This window comes from Capricornis sumatraensis, chromosome 10, assembly GCF_032405125.1.
Source record: "Capricornis sumatraensis isolate serow.1 chromosome 10, serow.2, whole genome shotgun sequence".
Taxonomy (NCBI): domain Eukaryota; kingdom Metazoa; phylum Chordata; class Mammalia; order Artiodactyla; family Bovidae; genus Capricornis; species Capricornis sumatraensis.
In genome coordinates, this window is record NC_091078.1 from 83,754,033 (window position 1) to 83,780,961 (window position 26,929).

A 26,929-nucleotide genomic window follows, 5' to 3' on the forward strand; every position below is an offset into this window, starting at 1 on the left:
TCCAGCTCCTGGGGATCTTCCTGATCCAGGGATTGAACTCCCTTCTCTTGCGTCTCCTCCATTGGCAGGCAGATTCTTTACCACTGTGCCGCCTGGGAAGTTCATATATATATAAACTTAGCCAAAGTAAAGTAGAGGATTCAGAAACTGTTGGGAAAATATCTGCTGGGTATCTATGCTAGAAATTGGTAACTTCCCAAGACCCACTCTCTTCTTTAGTAACAGTTCTGTTGGAGGTATCCACATGCCCATCTCCAAACAATGTGTTCTAGTCTCTTCAGAAGTAAGTTACAGCCAACTAGTGTTTTATACTGGTCTCCAGCATCCCCACTCCAGTACTCTTGCCTGGAAAATCCCATGGACAGAGGAGCCTGGTGGGCTGCAGTCCATGGGATAGCCAAGAGTCAGACACGACTGAGCGACTTTACTTTCACTTTTCACTTTCATGCATTGGAGAAGGAAATGGCAACCCACTCCACTGTTCTTGTCTGGAGAATCCCAGGGACAGGGGAGCCCGGTGGGCTGCCATCTATGGGGTCGCACAGAGTCGACATGACGCACAGAAGCGACTTAGCAGCAGCCGCCAGCATCTGACACTGGGATTGACCTGCAGTCGCCAATGGTGGTAACACTATTCTCTATTGCCTTCTACTCCCTGTCCCATTGTTGAATTCTCCTACTGGTGTTTGCGGAAATTAACTCCCAAATAAACTATGTCACCCTAACTTTAGAGTTTGCTTTGTGGAACTCAAATTAAGACAGGAGTTAACTTCCATGAGGCCACCCTTGAGTAGTGGGGGGCTGGGAGCCAAAGGATTAGCATGTCCCCCATTTGTCCCCAAGGGAGTTCTGAGATGCACGTGTGATGCTGGCTCAGGAAGCCCTGTGAGTTACTGGTTATGATTCATTTCCCATCGCCATTTCACTTCCCTGGTCCCTCATTCCTGCTCCCTGGCATCCCTTCCCAGCCTCCTGTAACTTAGATGCTGCTGTCAAGGGGACCCAGACAAAACACTGTAAAACTAAGGCACTTGGGCAGACTAGAAATTTTCATACTGTCTATGGGTGACTGATACAGTGGAGTGAAGGGTGTGAGACACGCAGACTTGCTCGCTTCAGGGTCTTGTGCGTGTGGCTGACACCACCGTCACAATACACCTGTACCACTGCTGCTCTCTTCGTCTCATTACCAGGCTCTTACTCCTCTTAAAGGTACACTCTAATGCTAATTATACGGCTTGACAGACCACTGTCAAAACAATATCAGACTATCTTGCTCATCTTGGGATAAATAAATGTCTCAACACCGTGTCTTAATAATGAAACCCTGAAGAAATAAATTTATCTGCATCACATAACGCTGAGCAATCTATGTCACTTTTAGCCTGCTTCCAAATAAAATGTATATCTTCATTAAAAAAACAGTAACTATTATTATGAGATATTCTTGTGCTAATAAATTAGTAAAAACTTTAACAACTGTCATCTTGCTTCATTACCAGGAGGCAAACAGAAAAGATGATTAGCTTATCTTTTTATTTCAATCTACAACATTGATGTATAAAGTTCACAAACATATGCAAATGCATAAAAAGCACAAACTAAAGAACTGATAAAGTTCTAAAATTTCAGGGTCCAATAAATTTTTAGAAGGTGGCTTATAAACTCATTGTCGTCAACTGTATAATATGGAAAAAATACTGAAAAAATAAATGTAAAAATGAATCTTTTAGGACTTCCCTAGGAGCCCAATGGTTAAAGCTCTCTGCCTCCCATGTGGTGTGACCAAAAAAACAGAATGTTTTAAAGAACAGAGCCACAGTGACTATATTCCACAACATAGTAGCCAGTTCCTATTAAGTATTCTACTGAAGTTTAGCACACTGCCCTTGCAAAGCAGATAGATGGACCAATTCTATGCATGTGGGCTGTCCAATATGGTAACTACTAGCTCTTTAAATTTAAATTAATTATAGATAAATTAAAAATGCAGTTGCTCAGCTTCAAGTGATCCATAGCCACTTGTGGCTAGTGACTGCTGCTTTGGACAGTGAAGAATACAACATTTCCATTGTTGCAGAATGCCCTGTTGAGCAGTCCTACTCTACGTAAGTCTTCAGAATCCTCCCCCATTAGGATTCTTTATTCAATAATTCCTCAGACTACAAACAATCAGATGGTACTTGTTATGAACAGAATTGAGATTACATGGGTTGACTGAGAAATCCAGTTCTCAATGCTTGTCTGGGACCCAGAGCTGTATTACTAACTTACCCTATGCTGCTACTAGGCGCCATGGCCTCCCACTGTGATTTTGGTCCAAGACATAGTCCCTATATTTCCATGCTTCCTAGAAATAAATTTTCATTCTATCTGAAAGATGGCAAAAGGAATCCTTAAACTCACTAATTCCATCATTTCAAAAATCAAGCAAGAGTTAATTTCTGAACACCAAAGTTCCCATTCATCCATCAATCAAACGGCTCCTGAGAACTTTCTGCACAAGACGAACTAGGCCAGGTCCACGGAGGCACAGAGACAGAGCCTCCAGGGTGCTGGGATTCTGTGGTTCAGTGAGAACAAGCTGGAGACTGCAGGCTACATCCAGGAGTCAGCCATGCTTTGTGTATTCTCCAAAGGCTGGGCCTCCTGACGTTTGAAAAAGAGAAGCCAGTTCCAGCATTCAAACCTCCCAAGCATGGCACCAGAATCCTTATTACTGTCTTCTTAAGAACACAGGGAGTATCCAGACACTTTAGGCCTGTGCTCCTGCTCAGCAACAACTGGCTTCCATAGGCCAAAATGTCAGCACAGGCAGAAACGTCACCAGCATTGCCTCTGACAGCAGCCTGCTTCCTGCTTCTTCACACATTAGCTACCAGGCCCCCTGCAGACCTGGTGTGCATTCGGGCCCCAATGTTTACCAGCCTGATGGCCTTGGGAATGTTCCCCAGGTCCTTCCAAGGCAGACTAACCAAGATGGGAGAGGAAACTAAGTGTTGCCCAGAAACAAAGCAAGAAAACACAAGTTTCCAAGCGCAAAGAACTGCATTTCCACAGGCACATGGCGGCCAGCTCAAAGGTGGTGGAGACGTTCCTGACAAACTGAAAAGGCAGGCAGCAGCCAGGCCCTGGTTCTTTCTGAGTATGCTCCATCGTTTACCTAGGCCACTGTGGTTCTGATATCTACAAATAAAATAAGATAAATCAAAGCAAATCAAAACCACCCTTTCATTTATCATGTTGTCAAGGGAATATATAAGAAATACCTTAAAAAAAAAATACTTGCCTTTAAACTGCAAAGAGAGCTCAAGAATTTTGCTCTGCTGCCCCCAAACAGAATTCCCCACCAAACTGAGGCAGATGAGTATTAATAGTTCGGGCAAACACCACCTTGGCGGATTTTGCCCTGGTAGGTACCATCAGCCTGGCAGAATGGCTGGGCCTGTCCTGCAGTCGGTTCACTTAGGGCTACAGACAGCAGCTCTATTGGCTGGGACAGTTCTTCCCACAGGGATCTAGTCTCCGGGGGAGAATGGAACCTCTTCTCCCTCTACAATTGCTAGGAGAAGCACAGTGAGTCTTTTTGAACCACTGAAGATCTGGGTTCAAAATCCCAGCTCTTCTGTCATTACTATATGCACTGAAACCATATACACTTAAACTTGTTTTTCTAATCTTCAGTTTTCTTGCCTAAAGAAGGGGAAACAATGATGCATGTCTTGTAACAGAGTTGCTAGAATTAAATGGCATGCTTATTGAAAGCTTTTTACACAGGGCCTGGAACTCAGCAAGTACCCAATGATGGATTACGACTGTTCTTTTAATTCCAAGGGGCCAAGGTGGCCCAAAATAGCCATATGTGAGGCAGAGGCAGAGTACATCCATAATGTTATCTTTGTTAATAGCAAGTGTGGTCAGGAATGTGATTCTGGAAATACAAGAAATGCCCTTGGCATCTGGGGACTGCTGAATTCATTTTATTTTATCAATAAAATAAGGCCAGATACACCCCAGGATTCCTCAGGTGATGCAATAACACCCATCCACTCTGCTTTTCCCATAAAAGAATTATTAAAGTTCCAAGTGCCTCAAACTCAAAGAAGGTAGGGTATGAATCTGTATGCATGAGTCACTACACACATATACATGAGCTTCACATTTCAAAAAGGTACCAGGTATGGACCAATGCTTATAAGCATCATTTAAGGTAAAATAATAATGTTACTTATGATAAATAAAGTTAATATTATAAATCAGTGCAACTTGGATGACAATTTTATACTATAAAATTATTTATATTATTAAGGATTCATAACATCGAAGTTAGCTTTGGTATGCTAAAAGTTTTAGAAATCTATTCTTATATAATGACTCAGAGAAAGGAAGGCTCAGTATTTCCCTCTCTACCCAAGTCAGAGTACAGCCATCTAAAAATTTCCAAATAGTGGAGTAGTACAATGACCTAGAAAGATGAAGGCAGCAGCTTATATAAAAGTCCACGTGAACAGCCTCATGAATTTGGCAGTCTCAGCTACTGCTTTACAAATCCATTCTGTCCATTAAATGTTTCCAAGTGAAAATGAGAACATAAACCATCTTATGAAAAAAGATGCAATCTCAGTGCAAAATTAAAGTACAAATTTAATCAAGATTACATTTTCTCTAGGAAATTGGAAAACTTTTAAACTGCCAATGCCCACAATGGAACCACCTCATCAGAGGGCAATCAGGCAATTGTTTCAAATACCTAAAATGCCTAACCTTTTGAACCAGAAATTCTACATCTAGAAATAGTAAACAACAATAGAGTTATAGTAAACATTTATCTTTAAGAAGGGAATCTCTGCAGGTTTTAAAAATAATAGCCATTTAAAAACTATTAAGATTAGAAACTAAACAATTTCTAGTAAAGGCACACCATATAATAGTACACAGCCATCACAGTTGTGGAGGAAGGTATTTTATGTAGTGGCAAAGCAGAAAACAAAGCCTTGCCTATTCTAAGAACCCATTTGTTACAGGTTGAAGTGTATGCCTCTGAGATTCACATGATGAAATCCTTATTTTTGGTACCTAAGAATGTGTCCTTATTTAGAAATAATATCATTGCAAATGTAGTTAAGATGAAGTCACACTGGCGTTGAGCAGGCCCTAATCCAATATGACTTCTGTCACATAAAGAGAGAAGTCTGGACACAGACACACACACAGGGAGAACAGCCTGTGAAGACAGAGGAGAATTTCAGGTGATACACCATCAACAGGTAAAGGAACACCGAAGACTGACAGCCAGACCACCAGGATCTAGCAGAAAGGTACAGAACGGATTCTCCCTCGTGGCCTTCGGGAGGAAACAACTCTGCTCACACCTTGATCTCAGACCTCTGGTCTCCAGAACTCTGAGACAATAAATTTCTGTTGTTAAAGCTACCCAGTTCATGGTATTAAGTAACAGCAGTCCTAGCAATCTAACAGGGGAAAAAAAGGTACATTAACATTAAAAATGGCTGAAAGATATTTTTTGATATATTAACCTTAGTTGTCTCTCAGTAAAAGGATATTGAGTAATTTTGATTTATTAACTTTTGCTTATATTTTTATAATTTGAAATCACTAAACAAATAGTTTATGCATAAAAATGGTTGCAAATAGAACACCAAAAGAAATCCACTGCCCAATACAAATAGACTTAGTATCATTGGGTCACAGAAGGCATGGAAGAGGCAGGAGGTCAGACTGATGTGGCTTGAAATCCTGTCTTGGTCACCTATCAGCTCTGTACTTTTGGGCAAGTTAACTTAATGAGGTCATTGTAAGATCTGAATGAAATTGTGTGTATAAGTTACATAGCACTGATTTAGGACTGGCACCTAACAACATACAGCCATGTAATGAACTCCCACTATTTATGGAGGCTTTGTCTTTCTTTAAAATAAAGAAGTATGTTATTCCTTTCAGAAAAGCTTCACAAATTCATGGTCACCTGGCCAAGGCCTGTAGACAGCCTGGGGCTCCAGTCTGTTTGGGACAATGAGCTCGGACTTGGTCATCCAGTCTAATCGCTCTCCCCTTTCCAACCACGTGCGCCAAAGCATACTCTCCCATTAGAATATGTTTGCCTCATGTATGTGCTCTTCATGTCTTTAGTACAAAGAACATGTGTGTGTGCATGTGTGTGACAGAGAATAACACAAGAACACCTAGGAACACCTAGAGAAACAAAAAGGCTCCCTCATGAAGTTTTCCAGAATTTCACAAATCCTTGAGAAATTTACGTTGGCAGTAAAACATATTCTGGGGGAAAGAAGGAAAGAAAATACAAATGTATTGAGTGCTTGCTATGTGCCATCACTCTTGGCAAATGTTATTTCATTTAACCAACACAATAATTCTTTCTGCTAATTAATATTATTTCTACTCATATAAATATGAAAGACCCAGAGAGGTTAAAGTAACATGCACAACATTACATAGCCTGTCAGTGTCATAGCTGACACTCAAATCTAGGTATTCTTTCTGTTACTAAGTGAGGGAAATGTAATAAATAAGCCCAGGCAGTAAAAATAAAACAAAAAGCAGCCAGCAATTTAAAGTAATAATAAAAGTATGACTATTTATATTTCAAATTTATCATTCTTGCTAATAAACAGTCTTTCCCCCAGAATACCTAGTGTTTAATGCTACAATTTCACACGTATTCTTAGTTTTTTTTTTTTTTCTGAACAAGGAAGCATACGTCTTCTAAAATAGATTTTAAACACATAGAATCATGTTTTGCTTTCAGTTGCTTCATAAATAGAATATGTGATATGATTCTGATGACGAAAGTTCTTATACACAGTCTGGTCAATGATGATTACAAAAAATGATAATATGCCTTCCCCCTTTCCTCAAATGGCAGGTGTAGATGAAAATTAAAGGTAATACATCAGGCACTGCTCCTACAGTAAAGAGTCCCCAGATACCTGAGCTTCAGTTTTCTAGATTTGGGACCATTTAATATTTATTGAGCCCTCTTATGGGAACTTTTATACATGTTGGTTCAGCTTATTTCACAAGTAATGTATTCTAGATGTTATCCTCATTTTACAATTCAAGAAGTTGAGAGTCAGGGACAGAAAGTAGATGTCCCAGGTGTTTCAGCAATGAATTTATTTTTATATGTAAACATATGTTTTAGGTATGTTAAGATCCCTGAGGAACTTGAGACTCAGTAAGGTTGATTTGTGCTTGAACACACTCAAGGTCTATGGTTGAACCCAAGCAAGTCTGGCTTCAAAGTCAACACATTCCCAACCACAGTCACAATCTCTATTCATCAAACCATTCTCTTTTCTAACTTAAACATCTCCTAAGGTCTCCAGTCTTCACTCAGAAGATGGGTCTGTGCCTAGTAATTTTCTGGTATCACGCTTTGCTCTAATCTAACCATTCTGCCTTCTCAGTTCTTCTGGATCTCAGCTTCAGGAAAGATCTCATGGGTAATGCAAGCTGTCTATCAGGTGTGGGCAAAGCCATCAGGTGAATTAAGGGCATGAAAGCAGAGCCAGGAAGTCTCATGGGAGACCAGATGGATATGTGATCATTTCTTGTTAAAGCCACTGGGGGTATGTCTTCTTATTTGGCACACAAGTCCTTCAGAGTAACAATTTCAAAGGATGGGAGCTCTCTCTCTCTCTCTCTCTCTCTCACACACACACACACACACACAAATGGGCAGACAAAATTGATTTGCTCTTCCTGCATCCAGGATGGAATCTGACTCAGGTAATTTATCAGGCAACCAAAAGAATTTAAGGGTTCATCCTGCTGCTAAATATTCGGATCCTTTCTGAATTCTACAGAATTCCTTATAAGTATGTTTCAACAACACGTTGCTAAACCTGTATTCATTATGCAACGGATCAACAAACAAAGATTTTGTTAGAAAATATACATAAATCAGTAAAAATTTTCTCAGGGATTAGGAGTATTTTTGAGAAGGAGAAGGTCCTTGAGAAGGTCTGGGCATCCTAAGTCATTATGGTGGTGAGCATTTAAATTTTGCTTTGTGTTCTAACATGAGATAGTAGAAAGAAACCTGAACTAGAAATAAGAAGACATGACTTTAAGAAGAAATTATATACACCCCTACTGTTTTCAATGGGGAAACCATTTAAGTTCAAGACCTAGAGGTAATGAGCAATCACTATTAATAGGAGGTAACATGGAAAAACGATTAAGATCAGGAGATCATGGAAGGTAACTGACACCCCACCAACGTGTTCTCAGGGATTCATTTCTTCATTTTCTATTCTCCTTCCTCCTTTCTTTCCCTCCTTCCTTCAACCAAGCCTTTACTGTGCTTTGTGCTTAGTCACTCAGGCATGTCTGACTCTTTGCAACCCCATGGACTGTAGCCCACCAGGGATCCTCTGTCCATGAGATTTTTTTTTTTCAGGCAAGAATACTGGAGTGGGTTGCCATTTCTTTCTCCAGGGGATCTTTCTGACCCAGGGATTGAACCTGTGTCTCCTGCATTTTCTGCATTGGCAGGAACATTCTTCACCCCAAACCAATGCCTTACTAGGCATCTACTGTCTGGGTGTTTGGTGGGATTTACAAATGCTTTTGGAGGCATTCCTAGCATGTGTCAAGCACTGTATAAAGATGCTTAGAACATACTATGAATAAGACAAACAAGATCCTTGTTTTCACAGAAACTTTAGTCTGGTTGAAAAGCAAAAATGGGTAAAAAACAAAAAATATAAGTCATTGAAGAGTGTGCTCTGGTAGTCATCAGAAGGCTGACTTCATCCAGAGGGACTTCCCTACTCAGAGAGTCCCTCTCAAAAGAAGTGATGTCTAAACTGTCACCTGAAAAGAGGAATCTGCCAGCTAAAAAGGGTTCAGTGAAAACTGTGTGTGTTCCAAGCAAAGGAAGTGACATGTGCAAAAGTGGCAGGTGCAAGAGACCATCGCCAGCCTACAAATATCTGATAAATGTGAAATGTGTACAGAGCAAGAAACAGGCTTTTAGTATAAGAGATACAGGCTTTTAGTATAAGAGATAAAATGGGTGACGGTGGCATCTCTCCAAGTTTTGATGATGCATCAGTTTCAACAGGCAGTATCATTCTTTCTTGTGGGTTCCAGAGAGGCCACAGAGACTGGGGCAGAGGCTCAAGGATGCAGAGTGGCAGGGAAGAGCTCAACCCCTCAGGGGGCAGAGATCACTTCACACCCTCAGCCTTCACCCATGTATGTCATGATATCCAGAGTCACCCGACTGGAAAAGATCACTCCCTTATCATCACCATCATCATGAACACAATCATTGTTTACTTCTGGAAGACCTTTAGTTTACAAAGTGTTTCACATGCTTGCTCTTCCTTAAAATTTCCAAAATTGTGAAAAGGTAGGCAAAGGGTGTTTTCCCCCAAATTCAGTGAGGAAGTGAGGTTCTCAAAGGATGGCTAAGCTAACTGAATGAATGAGAATAATCACACATACAGCCAAAGTCAAAGACATGCCTGCAGAAAAAGAAGACTCAAAGGAAAGTCATGGTTCTATAGATATATTCCTTGGAGATTTTTCACCATTTGTTTCTATTTCCTTAAGACTATTTTTTCTTACCTGGATCAGGAAGACATGTGAATCCTCTGGGGAACAGAGAACTAGAAGTCACGTTTCCAGTTGAGCATGAGTGCAGGGTTCTTCTCCTATTTTTATCTGGGTGATGCCTACTGGCCAGGTGTACCTGGCTATTATGGTTTGGTTAGTAATTGCCCGTGGTTGATACTATAAAGACCTATGTCTACATCTTGGAGAGGTCAGTTGGATACAGGTAATTCTTTCAAGAATAAACAATGTCTATGGATTATGATTTCAGAAAGATCAGGAAAACTGTCCCTCCACACCTCACCAAAACATTCCTGAGAACTAAGTTCCTACAATTCTTCTGTGAGACCTGTTCCTTTAGGTTCAAACTCAGCCTCTCTGGAAAATTCTTTGAGTGCAAATATTCCAAAGATCAATGCCCTACAGAGTCACTTATGCTTTGGTAAAAAAGAAAAAATCTTGGACCTCATGATGTAAGGGGAGAGAAGCTCAAAAGAGGCACATTCAAGTGTATGATAGATTTTCTACGTCAGAATTCTGCCAAGACTCTAACTTGCAAGAGGTTGCCGTAATGCTCTAAATTACTTTCTGGTGGATTTCTATTTCCTTCTTTCCATCAACCCCATAATTATTCAAATAGTTACCCTTATCATCATCACACTACCATCATCACCTTAATATCACTTATGAGCACTTCTGATAGCCCAAGCACTGTGCTAGGTGGTTTATGTGAATTGAGTCATTTATGGCAACATTTTAAAGTAGGAACTATCATCAGTTTCATTTTATAGATGAGAAAAATGATGCCCAATAAAGTTAAATAACTTGCCCCAGGTTATCAAACTAGGAAAAGGATAAAATAGGGATTTAAATCCATAAGTAGTAATTTAATCTTGTTTTCTGTATTTGTGGGGCCAAATATCAATTGTCTTCATAGAACTCAGAAAAACATTGTGATAAATTCATTAGCCACTGGGGAGTTGCTCTTTTATGAAAAATGTATCTATTGATTCATATTCCAACTGCACACATGACTTTTGTCACTAATTGAGAGGCTAGAAGTTATAATTAAATCCAAGTTAATGTAGCTTTGCAATTACATCACACCCTCATGGCAGATTACTGCTTATAATTTAAATTAGTTGCATGTTAGAATTCCTATCCTGTTTATGCTTAGGGAAAAAAAAGAGCTGTCTGACTCATGCACAGGTATTTTTTAAGAAAAAAGAAAAAACGACCATAAGATTAAATTCTTGGCTTTATAATCAAACTCTTTTCCGACATATTTTAAATGAAAAGATACTACTGCTTAACTAGAACCTACTTTACTTTGGTTAATTAAAAACAATAGAGAATAAAACAATATCAAAGACAATTGATATCTGTTGAGCTAATCTCTAAATATAAAATCCCTGTGGCATTTTCAGAAAAGGCTTTAAATACATATCAGAGTGGGTGAGATAAACACTGCAAAATAGGATAGCATCTGCCTTTTACGTTTCTTTGAGGGTTAGGGATAAGCTATGGCAGGTGCCTGCCACATGGAAGGAAGCAGAACACTGTAGCATTTAAGAGAATACAGTTTGGAATGAGAATGCTCAGATTTTGGCTTTGCCATTTCCTACTATTTTATCCTTGGTGAGTTATTAACTTCATGGTTAATAACTTCATGGAAATGAGAACATAAGCCATGCAGATTCAATACGATGATGCATGGAAAGCAGTGGAATACAGTGCCTCATATGAAGCCTGCATGACAGAGGTAGCTAGTGTTCCTCCTCAAGAGTTTAAAATGATAACTATATTACATTATGTTATGTTATAAACATGCTTAATGTGCTATTATCAATAACATGATCAAAAATGCTATTCATATCAAGCAAGCAGTATGATGTTAGGAAAACAGATCAGAATTTAGATTCAGGAATGATGATTCAGAAAGCAGGTCCTTCCATTTAAATCAAGGCACTGTATACCTTTTACATCAGACATGTTGCATCTCTGGATTAGCTGGCCTGCTTTGGGAAGGCAAAATGGAGATATGGAGTTCAGGGTTTGTAGAAGAAATGATATGGAAAAATGGGAGATGGATGTAAAAGATTAAGAATTAGAGGAATGAAACAAGCTGACCTAGCAGTTAACTCTAAAGGGGCAGAGTCTGGACCTGCCAGCCATCAAGTATTATCTGGGGGAGTTGAAGTAATGTTCTTACATCTGCACCAATTCTAGTCCTGGAACTGCTGGGGTCCCTCACCTGCCATTACACACAAATCTACAGGTGCAAATACAGACCCCTGAAAATGGTAAAAAGAAGAAAGAATGCACTAACAAAAGTGTTTTAAAAGGAAAAAAGGCAGGCCAAAGTTCTCCTGGCAAAGAATTGAAGTAGCAAAATGAGAGTGATTAGTAGAAGGCAGGATTTCACACCAACTTAGTAAGTCGGAGAAATAAGGTAAATTCAATTAATTTTTTTTTTACTATCTTCAAATTATGTTTTAAGAGATTCTTCTGGACCTTAAATTTTTTTTTTTTTTAATCATCAGAGAATACATGAAACAGACCATCAGAGTCAGTGCTGTGTCCTGAGTTTTGGTTTTGACTCAAAAGATACTGAAAATGCCTTTGACCACACAGAAGTAGAGATTAAGCATTTGGAAGTTTTGCCTCAAGGTCTTTGAAACTGGCTAAAGCTTCTTCCTTGAAGGTTTGACTTTTATGTTTTGAAATTTCAAATCTACTATATCTATGAGCCCTTCCTAAGCAAAGGACACATCAATAAAGTGCATGCTTCCCTCCAAGGCAATAAATCTCAAAGTGGAAGCTGTCTTTAGAAGTAATATTGCTTCACATGGTCAATCCATAGGAAGTCATTTCAAATATGAATTATTTTTTAAATTACTCATGTACACAACTGTTAACAAGGGATATGTCCATGATTCTTTCTGCAGAACACAGCTTTCCTTCCCACTCTCCTCTCCTCAGTTCAGTTCAGTTCAGTCGCTCAGTCGTATCCGACTCTTTGCGACCCCATGAATCACAGCACACCAGGCCTCCCTGTCCATCACCAACTCCCGGAGTTCACTCACTGAACCTCAAATTACACCCTTTGGGGAAAAAATATCAATGTTATGCTTATACAAATTACATACACACACACATTCACAAAGTTATGGGGTTTTTTTTATATTTACAAAAATTTACATGCTACCCATTCGTCTGAAATCTGAGTGAATACATTTTCCATGTGTTGATTAAAAGAAGGAAAATTGAAAGCCACTTTTTTTTCCATATAGCAATTTCATTAAATAATAAGAATGAAACTCATTTTTCTGCACTTAATAATTTTATCAAACACAATCTCACATGCTGACCTCCAGGTCAACACATATTAATTGAACTCACCTTTACAATGACAGTGTAATATTCCACAGCATGCATGAATCATATATTAATGACTTTCCTATTAACAAATTTACTAATTGTTTTGTTCTTTCCCCTACAAAGGATATTGCATTAAATTGGCTTGAACACAGACCTTTACATACACTTTTACTTTTATAGCACAAATATTGAAAACTGAAAGCACCATGTTGAAATGCATTCAAGACTACCAGCTTCTCCCACAGAGAAGCTGCTCTCGCGCAGAACAGGAGGAACAGGGATGTTTTTAGTGCTCTGTCATGTTCAATTTACAATTTTTGCTTATCACATACAAAGGCACCTGTGGGGAACACTGAGACAAACAGAACAAATTTTCTTCCAAAGCTAGACCTCTCTCTCATTGTCACCATTTTCCACAGGAAACAAAGACCTGTGAGTGATTCTTCAGCCATGGCATGCACAGAAGAGATACTTTCCTTTCTCCACCTTGATACACTTTCTCACACCTTCTATCTCCCTGCTCTCGTTTGTGAACCTTAGCTCATTCAAAAGGTGGCAATCAACTAACGTATACGTCCTTTCAAGGTTTTACTGGTCCCTTACTCAGGTTCTCTGGCACAGATGAGAGCTAATCATTGATTTATAAGCAAAATTCCTTCTTCCATAAAGAGTTAGAGGCCAAGAAGAGAGAAAATCAACTATACTCCAATTTTTAAAAAATTAAGTTAATATATCTCTCACACACATCAAGAAAAGATAACTATAAGACAGGATGATAAATTCTTATGAATAAATGAATGAATAAGATGTAATGGAAGCTCAAAGAATGGGGTGAATCATTCAATTTGGGGCAGAGGAGAGAGAAAGAAGCAATTATGAGAGAAATCTTCACTGAGAAGGTAATATTTAAGCTGAGGTTGAAAGACAAACATTTGTATTTGGCTTGGGCTGTGACAGGACTCCATCCAGTATGAACAAAAATAACAAGAACATTAAGCTAACAGGTGCTTTTGAGTTTTGGGGGACCTTGTATAGCTTAGTGTGGTGGTCCTCTAACTTTAATGAGCCTAAGAAGAACCTAGGAAGTTGCTTAAAAATGCAGATTTCTGGGCAACCATCTTTCCAATATTTTTATTTGATTTCCAGAAATCTGCATTGAAAACAAAACCATTCACACTTTGAAATATACTCACTGAGGGTGTGTGGGGGGAGTGACATGAAATAACATTGTAACAGGACTGAAGGGAATACAAATGAATGTTTCAGGTGGGTGACAGCGACAGTGTGAGACCATGAGAGACTGTGTCAGAAATGATGGCAGGTCTTTGAATTTTGTTTTGAGAGACAATGGCTTGACAATGCAGCCTTTACACAGAGGAAAAAAAAAAAAAAACAACAACTCACTCTTCCACAGAGAATGTTGAATGGCTAAAAGAATGAGCGTGGACAGAAGTCTGAGAAAGTCAACTGAAAGCTGCCTGGACTGAGTCCTGCATGATTTAACCTGGCTGTGAGGAAAACAGTTTAAGAAAAGCCATCCTTGAACCACTGGTTCAAGCCTTCCAAACGCTGTCCTGATGCCATGTCCAGTTGATAGATTCATGCATTTTAATGCAGGTTTACAAACAAGGCAGATGTGATTACCCTGATCAACCATGTAAGCATGTAACACTGTTGTGTTGCCAAACCTGGATACTGGCCCTTGGAGCTAAGATCTGGGAGGACGAACACGCTCTTACATAACTTCCTAGCTCCTCAGTGATAGGGCCTGTGATTAATGCTACATGACGGGCTTTGAACTTTCTGTTCAGATAGACTCGCTTGCCTTTCAGAGCTCCTAGCAAGAGAGAATGTGTGACCCGCAGATTTCACTCTGAATAACGATCATCCAAGCCGGCAATACTAACAAAGCTCTGTGGCCCCGTTGGTAGCTTTTCTGCGCCTTACTCCTCTGATAAGCTGTCCTAGGACTATCAAGTTCTTTTTTAAGGGGACAGAACATGAGAGTAATACAACTTCCTAAAACCCAGGCGCTGAAGAAAGCTCCAAAGAAGGCTGGGAGGTTCTAGGAGAAATCAGAAAAGTCCTCGAGAGCGACTAGAGTAGAGAAACTCTGGGACAGGAGGAAGTCCTGCCTTCAACGCTACTGTTTTTCACAGCTTCTCAGCTTCTCTCTCGCTGGAGCGTGGATCACAGCGCTTCCTGTATCCCAGGCGGGGCGGAGAGCTGCTGCCGCGCTCACCAACTTTCCCAGCTTGGCCAAGCCCTCTCTCCTACTTCGCTCACCCCCAGGTCCCTCCTCTCACGCCCTCAGCCCCGCAAAATGCAGGTGAGCAGCCAGAGCCCAGCGGCAGCGCCTCCATCTGCTCTCCTCCCGGTCTCCCCAGGAGGCTTCTCTCCTCAGCCCCTGCGCGCCTGTGAGATGACACCTCGTCTAAGCGCCTGCAAAAATTCGTCCACGCTCCCGCCTCCAAGCCGGATCCCTCCATCCTGTCCCCGCCATCCTGGAATGGCACCTGAGGAGAGGGGAGGATCGAAGGAAGCGGCTGGCCTCCCAGGCTTGGAGAAGAACCGAGACGAGAGCACCCCACCCGACCTCTCCTCACCTGCTGGTTCCTCCCTGCACATTAGCCCGCTACTCACCAATTCTAGGGCTCGCAGGAAGGCAAGGGGCTCCTTCAGCGCCCGGAAGGTACCTGCTGAGGCCAGCTGTGGGCCAAGAAGGCGAGACAGAGAGAGAAAGAGCGAGAGAGAGCATGAGGAAGGGGCTGGGGGACGCGGCATCCAACCCCGGGGGTCGCGCGGCATCACCCGCGCTGCCCAGTCAGTCCTACCTGGCTCACGGGATCCATAGCTCGCCTCGCTCGGGCTTCTCACCCAGCGGCGCCTTTGAAAATGAAGTTCGAGGGCCACCGCCGTCCTCGGCCGCAGGGCCCAGGGCCAGAAGCCCCTTTTCGGAAAGGGCGCGGGGAGCGAGGCGGTGGACAGCCGAGCGCCCCGAGCGGGCTCGCAGCGGCTGGGTTCTGGAAGCCTGCGTGTGCGGGCGCGGCGTGCACGGTCGGCGAGGGTGGGAGGGGCCGGCGGGGAGGGCGGGCGCGGGGCCGCGGAGGAGGTGGGGAGGGGCGCCCGCCCCGCGGCCCGGGGGAGGCTGCGATTGGCCGGCTGCGGGGGCCCGAGGGCGCGAAGGTGGGCGAGGCCAAGCCGCGACCTTGCAGTCGCGTCGCCGCGGGCGCGCCCTCTACCCTTAGGCTCCAGGGCAACTTTGGGGCTGTAGGTTTGGAAGAAGCCGGCTGGCACCCTCAGCAGGATGGTCCCCCGCCTGAAGACCTGGGTTCCAGGTAAGAAACAGGCAACCCACACCGTAAGTGAAGAGGTGTGTGCGTTCTGGAAACTTCTGGACACCAGGGACAGACCGCTGCCCTGGTCATGCGCCGGAGCCTTCATGGAATGTTCTTCGCGTGGCCCAGCAGTGCCAGGTGGTGGGAGAGATGTAAGAACAGGGTGAATACTGCCCATTCCCTCAGGGATAAGCGAGGGGCCAGGTCAAGGCGAAGGGGGCTGGCGGGGAGACTGGAAATGCATGAATTATAAAAATCTGGGGCAGTATGCCGGGCAGGTAATCCCGTAGCCACTGTGTCAGGTCTGGAGCAAATTACTACGCCTGTAATTTTGAAGTAGAAAAAAAGAAAAAAAAGTAGAAAATAGATTTCGTCAGGCTGAATTATACAAGGTAACATAGCTCATGAGATGCTAAACAGGGATTGGAATTCAAGTTTCTGTGAAACTCATGCTGTTTCAACTGAGATCCTCTGCCTAAAATACAGTCCTCAAATTAAGCCCCCCAAATCCATCATAAATAGGACTGAGTGCTCCCCATCTCACCTCATACACTCTTCCTCCCTTAGTGTCCTGAGCCTGCCACCAATAGTAACAACAACAAAACAGTTGAGTTCTCAGAAGCTGTGTTATGGGCTTGATAAACATCATTTCATTAAATATTCACGAAACGCCCATGGGTTAGTAGTAATAGTTACTAGTAGTAGTAGTTAGCAGTAGTAACTCCTATTGTTCTCATTTTAGAGATGAAACTGAGACCCATGAGGGGAGTATGGAGAATGAAGCCAGAGTTAAATTCAAAATAGAAAAGGAGACTTGCCTGATGGCCCAGGGGTTAGGACTCGGCCCTTCCACCACCATGGGCCACAGGTTAGACCCCTGGGGGGCCAAAATTTTTTTTCAGTTGAAAAAAAGAGAGGAGGAGGAGTCTTTAGCACTCTGAGGCATTCCACCCGGTAGGTGATACGTCACCTTCCTTCTCACTCCATTTGGACTGGGTTCCATGTATCAAGTGGTCTCCCAGCAACACAGATAGCCCATCTGTTTACTACAAAGATTTGCCAAAAAGGTTTGGAGTTGGGGTGGGGGAAAGAAGGAGGGAGAGTAATTAATTTTCAGGAGTTGAGGAGAAAGATGGAAATGAATAGCTTGGAGTCTGAGAAGGGGAGGCAGCAGACCAAAACTGGGTAAAAAAAAAAAGAAGAGTGGCCAGGGTAGATGACCCCTGCCCATGGATTTTGTTGGAGAAAAACTGAAAGTTAGTGAGTCAGAACTCCAAAGGGCTAGTTGCACCATCTGCAGCCAGCCAGTTTTGTTCCTACTGCTCTTCCTACATGCAGATAGAGTCTAAAACAATTAGAAACAAGTTATTTCAAAAATAAGTGATTATGCAACTGCAGATATTCAGCTTGGGTCCTACAGTTTTTGTATATGATTTTGTGTGTGAGGTTACTTAACCTCCTCAAGATCTCTGGTTTTAAAAAATCTGTCAAATGGAGCCAGCGATGTCAATTTAACTGCTTGTTTTGGGGACTCTATGAGATTTTGTAGGTATATCTTGAGCAGAGTCTGGCACATCATAACATCTCCAAGTGTATTAGTTTCATTTCCAACTGCTCACACTGTTGCAAAAGCAAAGATGAGGCCTCCGAGGCCCACTTAAGTGGGTGGTCGATGGTGGTACCATCTTGGTACTTCCTGCAGTAATCCTCCACTATATATCCTTGCCCTTTGAACTGGGAAGTTTCCATGTTGTTTGCTTTGGCCAATGATTGTGGGCAGATGTTATGATTACCTTTCTAAGCAGAAATTGTAAGAACCCCTTCATGATTTGCCATGTTTTAAATTTCCTTCTACCATGATGAATCTGATGTATTCATTGCACAGAGGCTATTCTCACAATCTAGGTCTTGGCATGAGATTGATGTAAAGCAGAGCTGCAGTTGGGCGTTGATGGACATGGATTTGAACAAGAAAGGCATTAAGAGTTGCAAGCAACTTAGATATTAAAGTCTGTTGTTCCTACTAATACAATACAGCGTAATTATGCTGATTGAGTGCACACTAGCACAGCTAGGAAGTAGCTGAACCAAGATTCCATCCTGTATGACTTCATTGTCCTTGCATCATTGCTCTTTCCATCATAGTCAAGTAGCTTATGAGGTATAACGCCTCCTGCATATGTTTAATAATGAAGGTGATTATAATAGCTTACACTAACTCAGTTCTCACTACCTGCCAGCCACTATGCTAAGTGCTTTAAATACCTCATCTAACATCACTGCCATCCCCTTTTATGGATAGTATATCCAGGTTAGAAAATCATATAAACTTGTGTATCTCTTTAGACAGAGAAATTGATTTATTTAAAATACCACCCACTTGCATTTCATTTGAGCTGAGAACTTGGCGAAGATGAAGTGTGATCACTGAGCCTATTCCCGCAGGCCTCTCTTCACACCCAACATTCCTCCTTGCTAATATGGTGGCAAATTTTCTAAGTCCTCCAAACACCATGTGAAGGAAACCAGAATCATGGCAAATGGCAATGTAGTCGCTTAGACAACAATTGCACATTGTCAGAGGATGCTTCTCACGTTCCAGAAATGTATGAGCTGCCAACAGCTGCATCACCAAAATAACCCTGAGTTCCATATCCTATTTACAATGTTAAATACTTTGTAAATTTTGGGCTAGAACCTCTATATTCAGATATGGAAGTAACATTAGGTTCCTTTAAGAACTGGATTGGGAGCAATAGGAGAGATGATAAAAGACTGCCACAGTATTACTGCCAGTAACTGAGAGTGACCCCTTCTCCTCTGCTCCGTGATGATGAAAAATAATTTCCCTTTTACTGTAACAAATCTCTTGAAATGATTCAACAATCCTGTTAACTTGGTGGCGAATAAATGATCCATTTTAGTGGCTTATATTGATTATATTAGGGCTTTCCAGGTGACACTAGATTAAAGAACTCATCTGCCAGTGCAGGAGACATAAGAGACCCAGGTGTGATCCCTGGGTCAGGAAGATCCCTTGGAGGAGGGCATGACAAGCCACTCCAGTATTCTTGTCTGGAGAATCCCATGGACAGAGGAACGTGAAGGGCTGCAGTCCATAGGGTTGCAGAGTTGGACATGACTGAAGCAACTTAGCAGTCAGCATTGATTATACAAATCAAATAGCTTCCAAATTCTTCTTTTGTTTTCATCTAGGAACCTGTAGTTATGAAGATTTCCTTTGACATGTCAAAACAATTCATTACTGCAGTAGTTTCGATAAAGGGCATTGTGGGCCCTTGCCTCCCCCAGGAGACATTTAACAATAATTGGAGACATTTGAAGTTGTCACAGCTAGGGAGGGGAGTTGCTACTGGCACCTCCTGGCATCTAGAGGGTAGAGGCCAAAGATGTTGTTCAACATCCTTCAATGCGGAAGACAGCTGCCTGCAACAAAGAATCAAACAAAATGTCAATAGTTGCCAGGGTTGAGAAACCTTGACTTATTCATTGGACAAGTAAGGACTGCCTGCCAACATGTGTTATTATTTCTATGTCAGCTGTAAACAGCTTGACAAAATCCCTGCCTTCACAGGGCTTACCTTGTAGTGAGATAAACCATAAACCCAGTTTGTGCAAGCTCAGTATTTGATAACACAAGCAAATAACATTAAAAAAAATTTTTTTTGAATCTCAAAGAGGGTGAATTTTGAATCAAAAACTACAAAAATAAAAACAAAACCCTACAAAGTACCAAACTTCTGTAGATGGACTTGAGTTATTCGGGCAAATTAAATCTCATCCTCAGGGAATAACATACCTGGATTTCATCATTCTATGTCTCTGGCAAAAAAGAAAAATTAATATTTTATCCATAGCAACTTAATGCAGGAGAAAATACCATGTTTTATGATATTTAAAATACTGGAAATAAGTAATGAATGGAAGTCATTCAATTTGGTATATATTTCACCCTCTGCTCGTGCTGCTAACCTGATCTCTCCAAACCTTTTCTTAACTAGTGAGAGTGAAAGCAAAAGCCAATAGCATGTTTTTGTAACATTTGTTGGTGTGTTTGGTTTGCATAGAGTCACTGGTACACAGGACGGGAGACAGTGTGGAAACATTTTCAAGATCTCTAATTTTACAATAAATGTAGGATGATATCTCCACACAATGATCAGGTAAAACCATCTTTACTGATGTCTCAGTCTTAAATGGCTGCAATAACATCTAATGATGTGCGTGTTTCTATTTGGCTTAAAACTTCATGACAATATAAGAGTCCATAGGCTTCCTATGGAATTTTTAGCTTTCAAATGGAGTCATTCTTAATTAACAATAAGAAGTGATATAAAATTTCAAGGGTAGATGGCCAAGGTGGATTCACATCACAAAATGCTTTTGCTGTTTCAACTTCCACCTTTGTTTTTAAAAAACAGGTATCTGTGACAGTATGACCAGGGTTTAACACATGCACATTAGAGGACTGAAACTCATGTCAAAGGATTTATCACTGACCACAGGAATTAATAGTAATGATAATGGTAATCATAATAATGATTGTGTGTTAAATAGTAAGTAGTTCCTGGACAGAATGCTAAGCACCCCTATAAGCATAACTCATTTAATATCCTCATCAACCGTGTAAGTATGTACTACTGTTTCTTATGCAGATAAGAGAATGCAGGCGCCAAGAAATTAAAAATCTCAGCTAAGCTTTTATGGGTGGTAAACAGCAGAGTCATGATTTTTTCTCGCACCATCATAACTTTTCAAGAAAAAGATGATATGCAGTTTTCTGTTGCAAATTTGAAAAAGTCACAGGCTTTAGGCAAAAACATTTTTCTTGCTGAAACATAAACAAAATTTCTCTGCAGAAAGAAAGTAAAGATGGGCACCATTGTCTGCTGCTACTATGATACTGCTATTGGTATTCCATGAACACAGGTAGAAACATTCCTTGCCTCTAAAAGGCTCAGTCATTCTAATTATTTTCATCTTTCATCATTAGCTGTGTTGCCCAAAGTGCTCATCATTTTTGATGTTCTCCTTGGACGACTCCCCTGTTTTCACAAACTCATACATTCACTGCAGCTTTTCACTGAGGGAAGTGGAGCCCAGTGAATGGACACATTTTGCCTACGGTCTTCTTCCCCAGGCAAGAGTCCAGTGTAAGAGGTGATAACACAGGTTCTGGAAACAAATCGACTGAATTCATTATATCCTGGCTCAATCACTTCCCATTTGTATGACCTTGACCTCGTAAGTTCCTTCAACTCTTGTCACTCAGTTTGCTTATCTATGAAATGGGGTTAATATCTATACCACCCACATCACACTGCAAGAAAGAATAAATGAGTTAACACAAGGTAAGCATGCAGAAGAATCTAATACAGAAAGCTGCCGAATGGCCAAGAAATATGACCTACCCCCGTGGTAAGGAAATGGTCTATGATATTTGTACCTCAAGTAATTATACAACCACTACTTTACTGTAAACATTTTAGAAAAATCATTCATTTTCTTCTCTTTTCTTTCTTCTTTTCAGAATTCTTATTTCTTTTTCACTCCAATTCTTCTCTTTTTGGTTAAGAATATCAGGTCATTCAAAACATTTTTAGGGGAAGTCTTCCTGATATACCTGCTGCTGTGGCTGCTGCTGCTGCTAAGTCGCTTCAGTCGTGTCTGACTCTGTGCGACTCCATAGACGGCAGCCCACCAGGCTCCCCCGTCCCTGGGATTCTCCAGGCAAGAACACTGGAGTAGGTTGCCATTTCCTTCTCCAATGCATGAAAGTGAAAAGTGAAAGTGAAGTCGCTTAGTCGTATCCGACTCTTCGCAACCCCATGGACTGCAGCCCACCAGGCTCCTCTGTCCATGAGATTTTCCAGGCAAGAGTACTGGAGTAGGTTGCCATTGCCTTCTCCGGATATACCTCCTAAAAAATAGCAATTCAATATGAAAGTTTTTTTTTAATTTCTTTTATATTTATAAGTGGAGTTTTGGAAGGAATTTATGATTTTCTTAAAAATAGTTTTATTTGGCAGTGTTTGCAGTCTAATAATTTTATTCTTGTTTAAGAAAGAAATATTTACATATAAAAAACTTACAGATGATGAAGACAGTACAGATCAGAAGGATTCTCTCATATCTTTATTAAAAGCATGTAATCCACATTGGACTGCATCCTTTCCATTTTAATAAATTCTCCAGATGGTCTCTAGACCTTGTGTTGAAATATGACAGAATGGCTTTTGCATCTGCTCTGAACGAGGCAAAAGAAAACCTTACCCTGTTCAGTAATTATAAGAATACATTTACTTATTCCTTCCCAATCTAAACCTGTAAGTAAAAAAACAAATTAAGTCAGCTATGAGACGTTAGAAAATTGACTTCTGTGGTCCTTCATGGTCGTATGCTCTGTTGGCCTAGGTTCTTTCACATGGCTTGACAGCTGTGCGAGGATCCTGCTGGAGACACTCACACAGAGAGAAGCACAAATCTAATACCTAAAATTAGGCTTTACTAAATTATATTGCACTGCACTTTTACACCTGCTTGGCAAATAATACCCAGAAGAAAGGTACAATTACATAGGCTGTCTGCCAGAAATAGAAGACAGGTTTAAAAAAAAGAAGAAGAAGAAGGAAGGAAGAAAAAAAAGAAGAGAGAAAGAAGGAGAGAAGACAGAAAATGAACGCATTTTTCCCCCAAAACCATGATCAACAGATACCATCAACAGCCTAATTGTAAGTTACTTCTTTTGAGAGTTTCCTATGTTCCAGGCACTATGATAAGCTCTTTATAACACTATGAGTTAGTTATTATGCATATTTCACAAATAATGAAACTGAAACATGGACAAACGAATTGCTTTCCCAAGTTCATATAACTAAATGGAAATGAAGCCAAATTTGAAGTAATTTGGGGGAGTTTGAACTTGTTTTATACCTTCTGATTATTCAAAGTATAAAATATTCATGCTTCAGATAATAACTGGAAACTAGAGATATTGATGTGCCTTTTATTTCATTATCAACCCCAATTCCCTGATTAGATATTAGGGAACTGATTACCTGCATTCTCATCTTTTTTTAAAAAAAATTGATATTAGAACACACAGATAACCAGTCTCTCCAACACCTTTTGTTGAAGAGACTGCCCTTTCCCGATTATGTAATCTTGACAGTCTTGTAGAACAGGTAAATGTGTATACCTTTGTTTATTTCTGGCCTCTCTTGTTCCATTGGTCTGCATCTGTCTTTATGTGAGTACCAACTGTTTAATTGCTGCGACTTAGTGATGTATTTTTGAAATCAGAAAGTGTGATACCTTCAGCTTAGGTCTTCCTTCTAAAGATTATCTTGGTTATTTAAAGTCTTTATGGTTCTATATTGAATTTAAAAAAATCTTTTTTTCTGTTTCTGTGAACAGTGCTCATGGGCTTAGGATATGGACTACATTGATTGTATGATTGCTTTTGGTGCTGTGGACATTTTTAACCTTAGTAAGGGTTCTAATCCTTGAACACATATGTCTTTCCATTCGTGTATGTCTTCTTTGATTTCTTTCAGCAGCATGTCATAATTTTACCTCCTTGGATAAGTTTATTCCTATGCATTCTATATTCTCAATCTTTCTATGTCTTTTCATTTCAGTTTTACTAGTAATATTTTTTGGAACATCGTTTGTTTTCAAGAAAAGCACCGTTCTCATTTATTTTCAATATATCCAAAAGATACCTTAGTGTTACAGGACATTAAATGCTATAGTAACATGATAGGAACACGCTTGATATTTTACGAATTGAGCTCTTGTTTCATAAAAAGACGTGGAGGAACCTTAAATGTATATTTAAACATTGGGAGTCAATGAAAAAGCTATAAACTGTATAATTCCAGCCATATGACATTCTGGAAAATGTGAAACTATGGAAACAGGAAAAAAACAGTGGTTTCGAGAAGTTAGGGTGAAGGGAGGGATGAAAAGGTGGCATATACAGGATTTTTAAGGCAGTGAAAACACTCTGAATGATACCATGATGATGGATACATGTCATTTTACATTTTTCTAAATCTATGTAATATACAGCACCAAAAGTGACCATAATGTAAACTATGAATCTTGGGAGATTATGACCTGTCAGTATAGCTTCATCGATTGCAAAAATTATATCACTAAGATAGTAGAAATTGATAATGGAGGAGACTCTGTTTTTTGGGGGGGCGACTAGAGGGTATATGAGAAGTCTCTGTTCCTTCTGCTCAGTTTTGCTGTGGACCTGAAACTGCTCCAAAATAAGTCTTCATTTAAAAATAGGATAGATCTAAGGAATGCTTGGTTGACATCTTGAAGTTTAAAAAAATGTTAATAATTACTTGGTACTATTATTTCTCTAGCCAAGGACCTATTATGCTCAGTGGTAGACTAAGAAATGGAGCATATTTATGAAAGTTTTCATTTATTGAAATGAACGTTGGATTACTTTTTCCTTAGCATGATCATTAATTAACCAAGAGAAAAATGTAATTTTATCTGATGGTTTTTATCTCTATATAAAAATCAATTAAAGGTAATCATTTTTTGGTTTAATGTGTATGTTTGTGTTAATGGAAAGTTCATGGAGAGAAATATAAGCATATTAACACTTCTGGTAGCCTGTCTTGTCTTTACAGATATTTTTATGAGTAATACATAAAAAATTTCACATAGTTTAGAACTACTTAAAGTAGAAATCCCTCTTTTCTACCTGCTACTTCCATTGCCCAGAGGAATATACACTCTTTTCGTATAGAGATACATGTTGTTGTTTAGCTGCTAAGTCCTGTCTGACTCTTCCACAGTTCCATGGAGTATAGTCCACCAGGCTCCCCTGTCCACGGGGTTTTCCAGGCAAGAATAATAAAGTGGGTTGCCATTTCCTTCTCCAGGGGATCTTCCCGACACAGAGATTGAACCCACATCTCCTACATTAGTGGCTTTCCGGGTGACACTAGTGGTAAAGAACCTGCCTGCCAATGTGGGAGACATAAGAGATGCGGGTTTTAAGAGATTCTCCAGTATTCTTGCCTGGAGAATCCCATGGACAGAGGAGCTGGTGGGCTAGTCTATAGGGTCGCAAAGAGTTGGACACAACTGAAGCATCTTTGCCTGCACTCACACACTCCTTGTGGATTATTTACCACTGAGCCAACATATATGCATGTTATATATGTATCTATACCAAAAACATAATATACACATTATATATATTTCAAATAGTATGCATGCTATATTTTATAGAAGTGAGATAATACCATATACATTGTTACACAACCAAAATTTTATGATGGTCACTTTTCCTTGTCATTTCATACCAGTCTGCTTCCTTTCTCTCTTCCTGCTGGTTAAGATTCATATGTGATGACAGAAGCAGGAGCAGCCAGCCACCATGGAGCCAGAGATGAAAGTAAAGTTTGAAAATAATAGAGTTGTCTGACCTCAGATGTGTTACAAGTAGTATAACAGAGTGTAGCTGAGCACAGTCCTTAGCACATGGCCATCACTCTGTGCCATTACTTTGCAGAGTTTCCAGGCAACAAGTCCCACTAGGCCATTGATTAGTGCCACAGTGGTCCCTGTCCACAAGCAACCAACTGTCAAGGAGTGAACCTTAGTGATCCTGCTCAGCCATTGGTCAATGCCCTGGCCCTGCCCATAGCAACCAACTGTCAAGGAGTGAACTTTAGTGGTCCTGCTCAGCCATTGGTCAGTACTCCAGCAGGCCCCACCCGCAAGCTGTCAAGGAGTGACTTTAGTGAGGGAATTCAGCCAGCAGTCAGGAAAGTGGTAGTCGTCAGGCAGAGAGTGAGCTAAGGGTTAGATCCCACACTTCTCACATAGATCTCCCCTAGAAAACAGCTGGGAGCTGTGTCCCACAGGGCTCCAGAGCCCTCGCCACTGCTGCCCACTGTCCAGGCCAAGTCTTGAGGCGGCAGTGAACATCACTGTTAGCCCTGTCTTAGGGACCTAGTAGCAGCTGTCTGCATGGAATGCAGTCTGTGGGACCTGCCCCTGCCCATTTGGGTGGCTTGAGAAACCCAGCTCACAGGCTAGCACTCATCTCAAACGCTAGCAAAGTAATGCTCAAAATTCTCCAAACCAGGCTTCAACAGTACATGAACCATGAACTTCCAGATGTTCAAGTTGGATTTAGAAAAGGCAGAGGACAAGAGATCAAATTGCCAACATCCGTTGGATCATCAAAAAGCAAGAGAATTCCAGAAAAGTATCTACTTCTGCTTTATTGACTATGCCAAAGCCTTTGACTGTGTGCATCACAACAAACTGTGGAAAATTCTTCAAAAGATGGAAATAACAGACCACCTGACCTGCCTCCTGAGAAATCTGTATGCAGGTCAAGAGGCAACAGATAGAACTGGACATGGAACAAGAAACTGGATCCAAATTGGGAAAGGAGTACGCCAAGGCTGTATATTGTCACCCTGCTTATTTAACTTGTATATAGAGTGCACCATGTGAAATGCTGGGCTAGATGAAGCACAAACTGGAATCAAGATTGCCGGGAGAAATATCAATAACCTCAGATATGCAGATGACACCAC

At 40.8% G+C, this 26,929-nt stretch overlaps 1 protein-coding gene across 1 annotated transcript in view; it reads right to left on the bottom strand.

The window, feature by feature from the left end:
• SYNPR (synaptoporin) overlaps positions 1-15,836 on the bottom strand; it is a 294,771-nt gene extending 278,935 nt beyond the window's left edge. The window contains exons 1-2 of the mRNA XM_068983000.1: positions 15,819-15,836; positions 15,628-15,693 (exon numbers count right to left, since the gene is read on the bottom strand). Coding sequence (XP_068839101.1) covers positions 15,628-15,693; positions 15,819-15,836 — 84 coding nt within the window. The remainder of the gene's footprint in view (positions 1-15,627; positions 15,694-15,818) is intronic.
• Between the last annotated feature and the right edge of the window lie 11,093 nt (positions 15,837-26,929).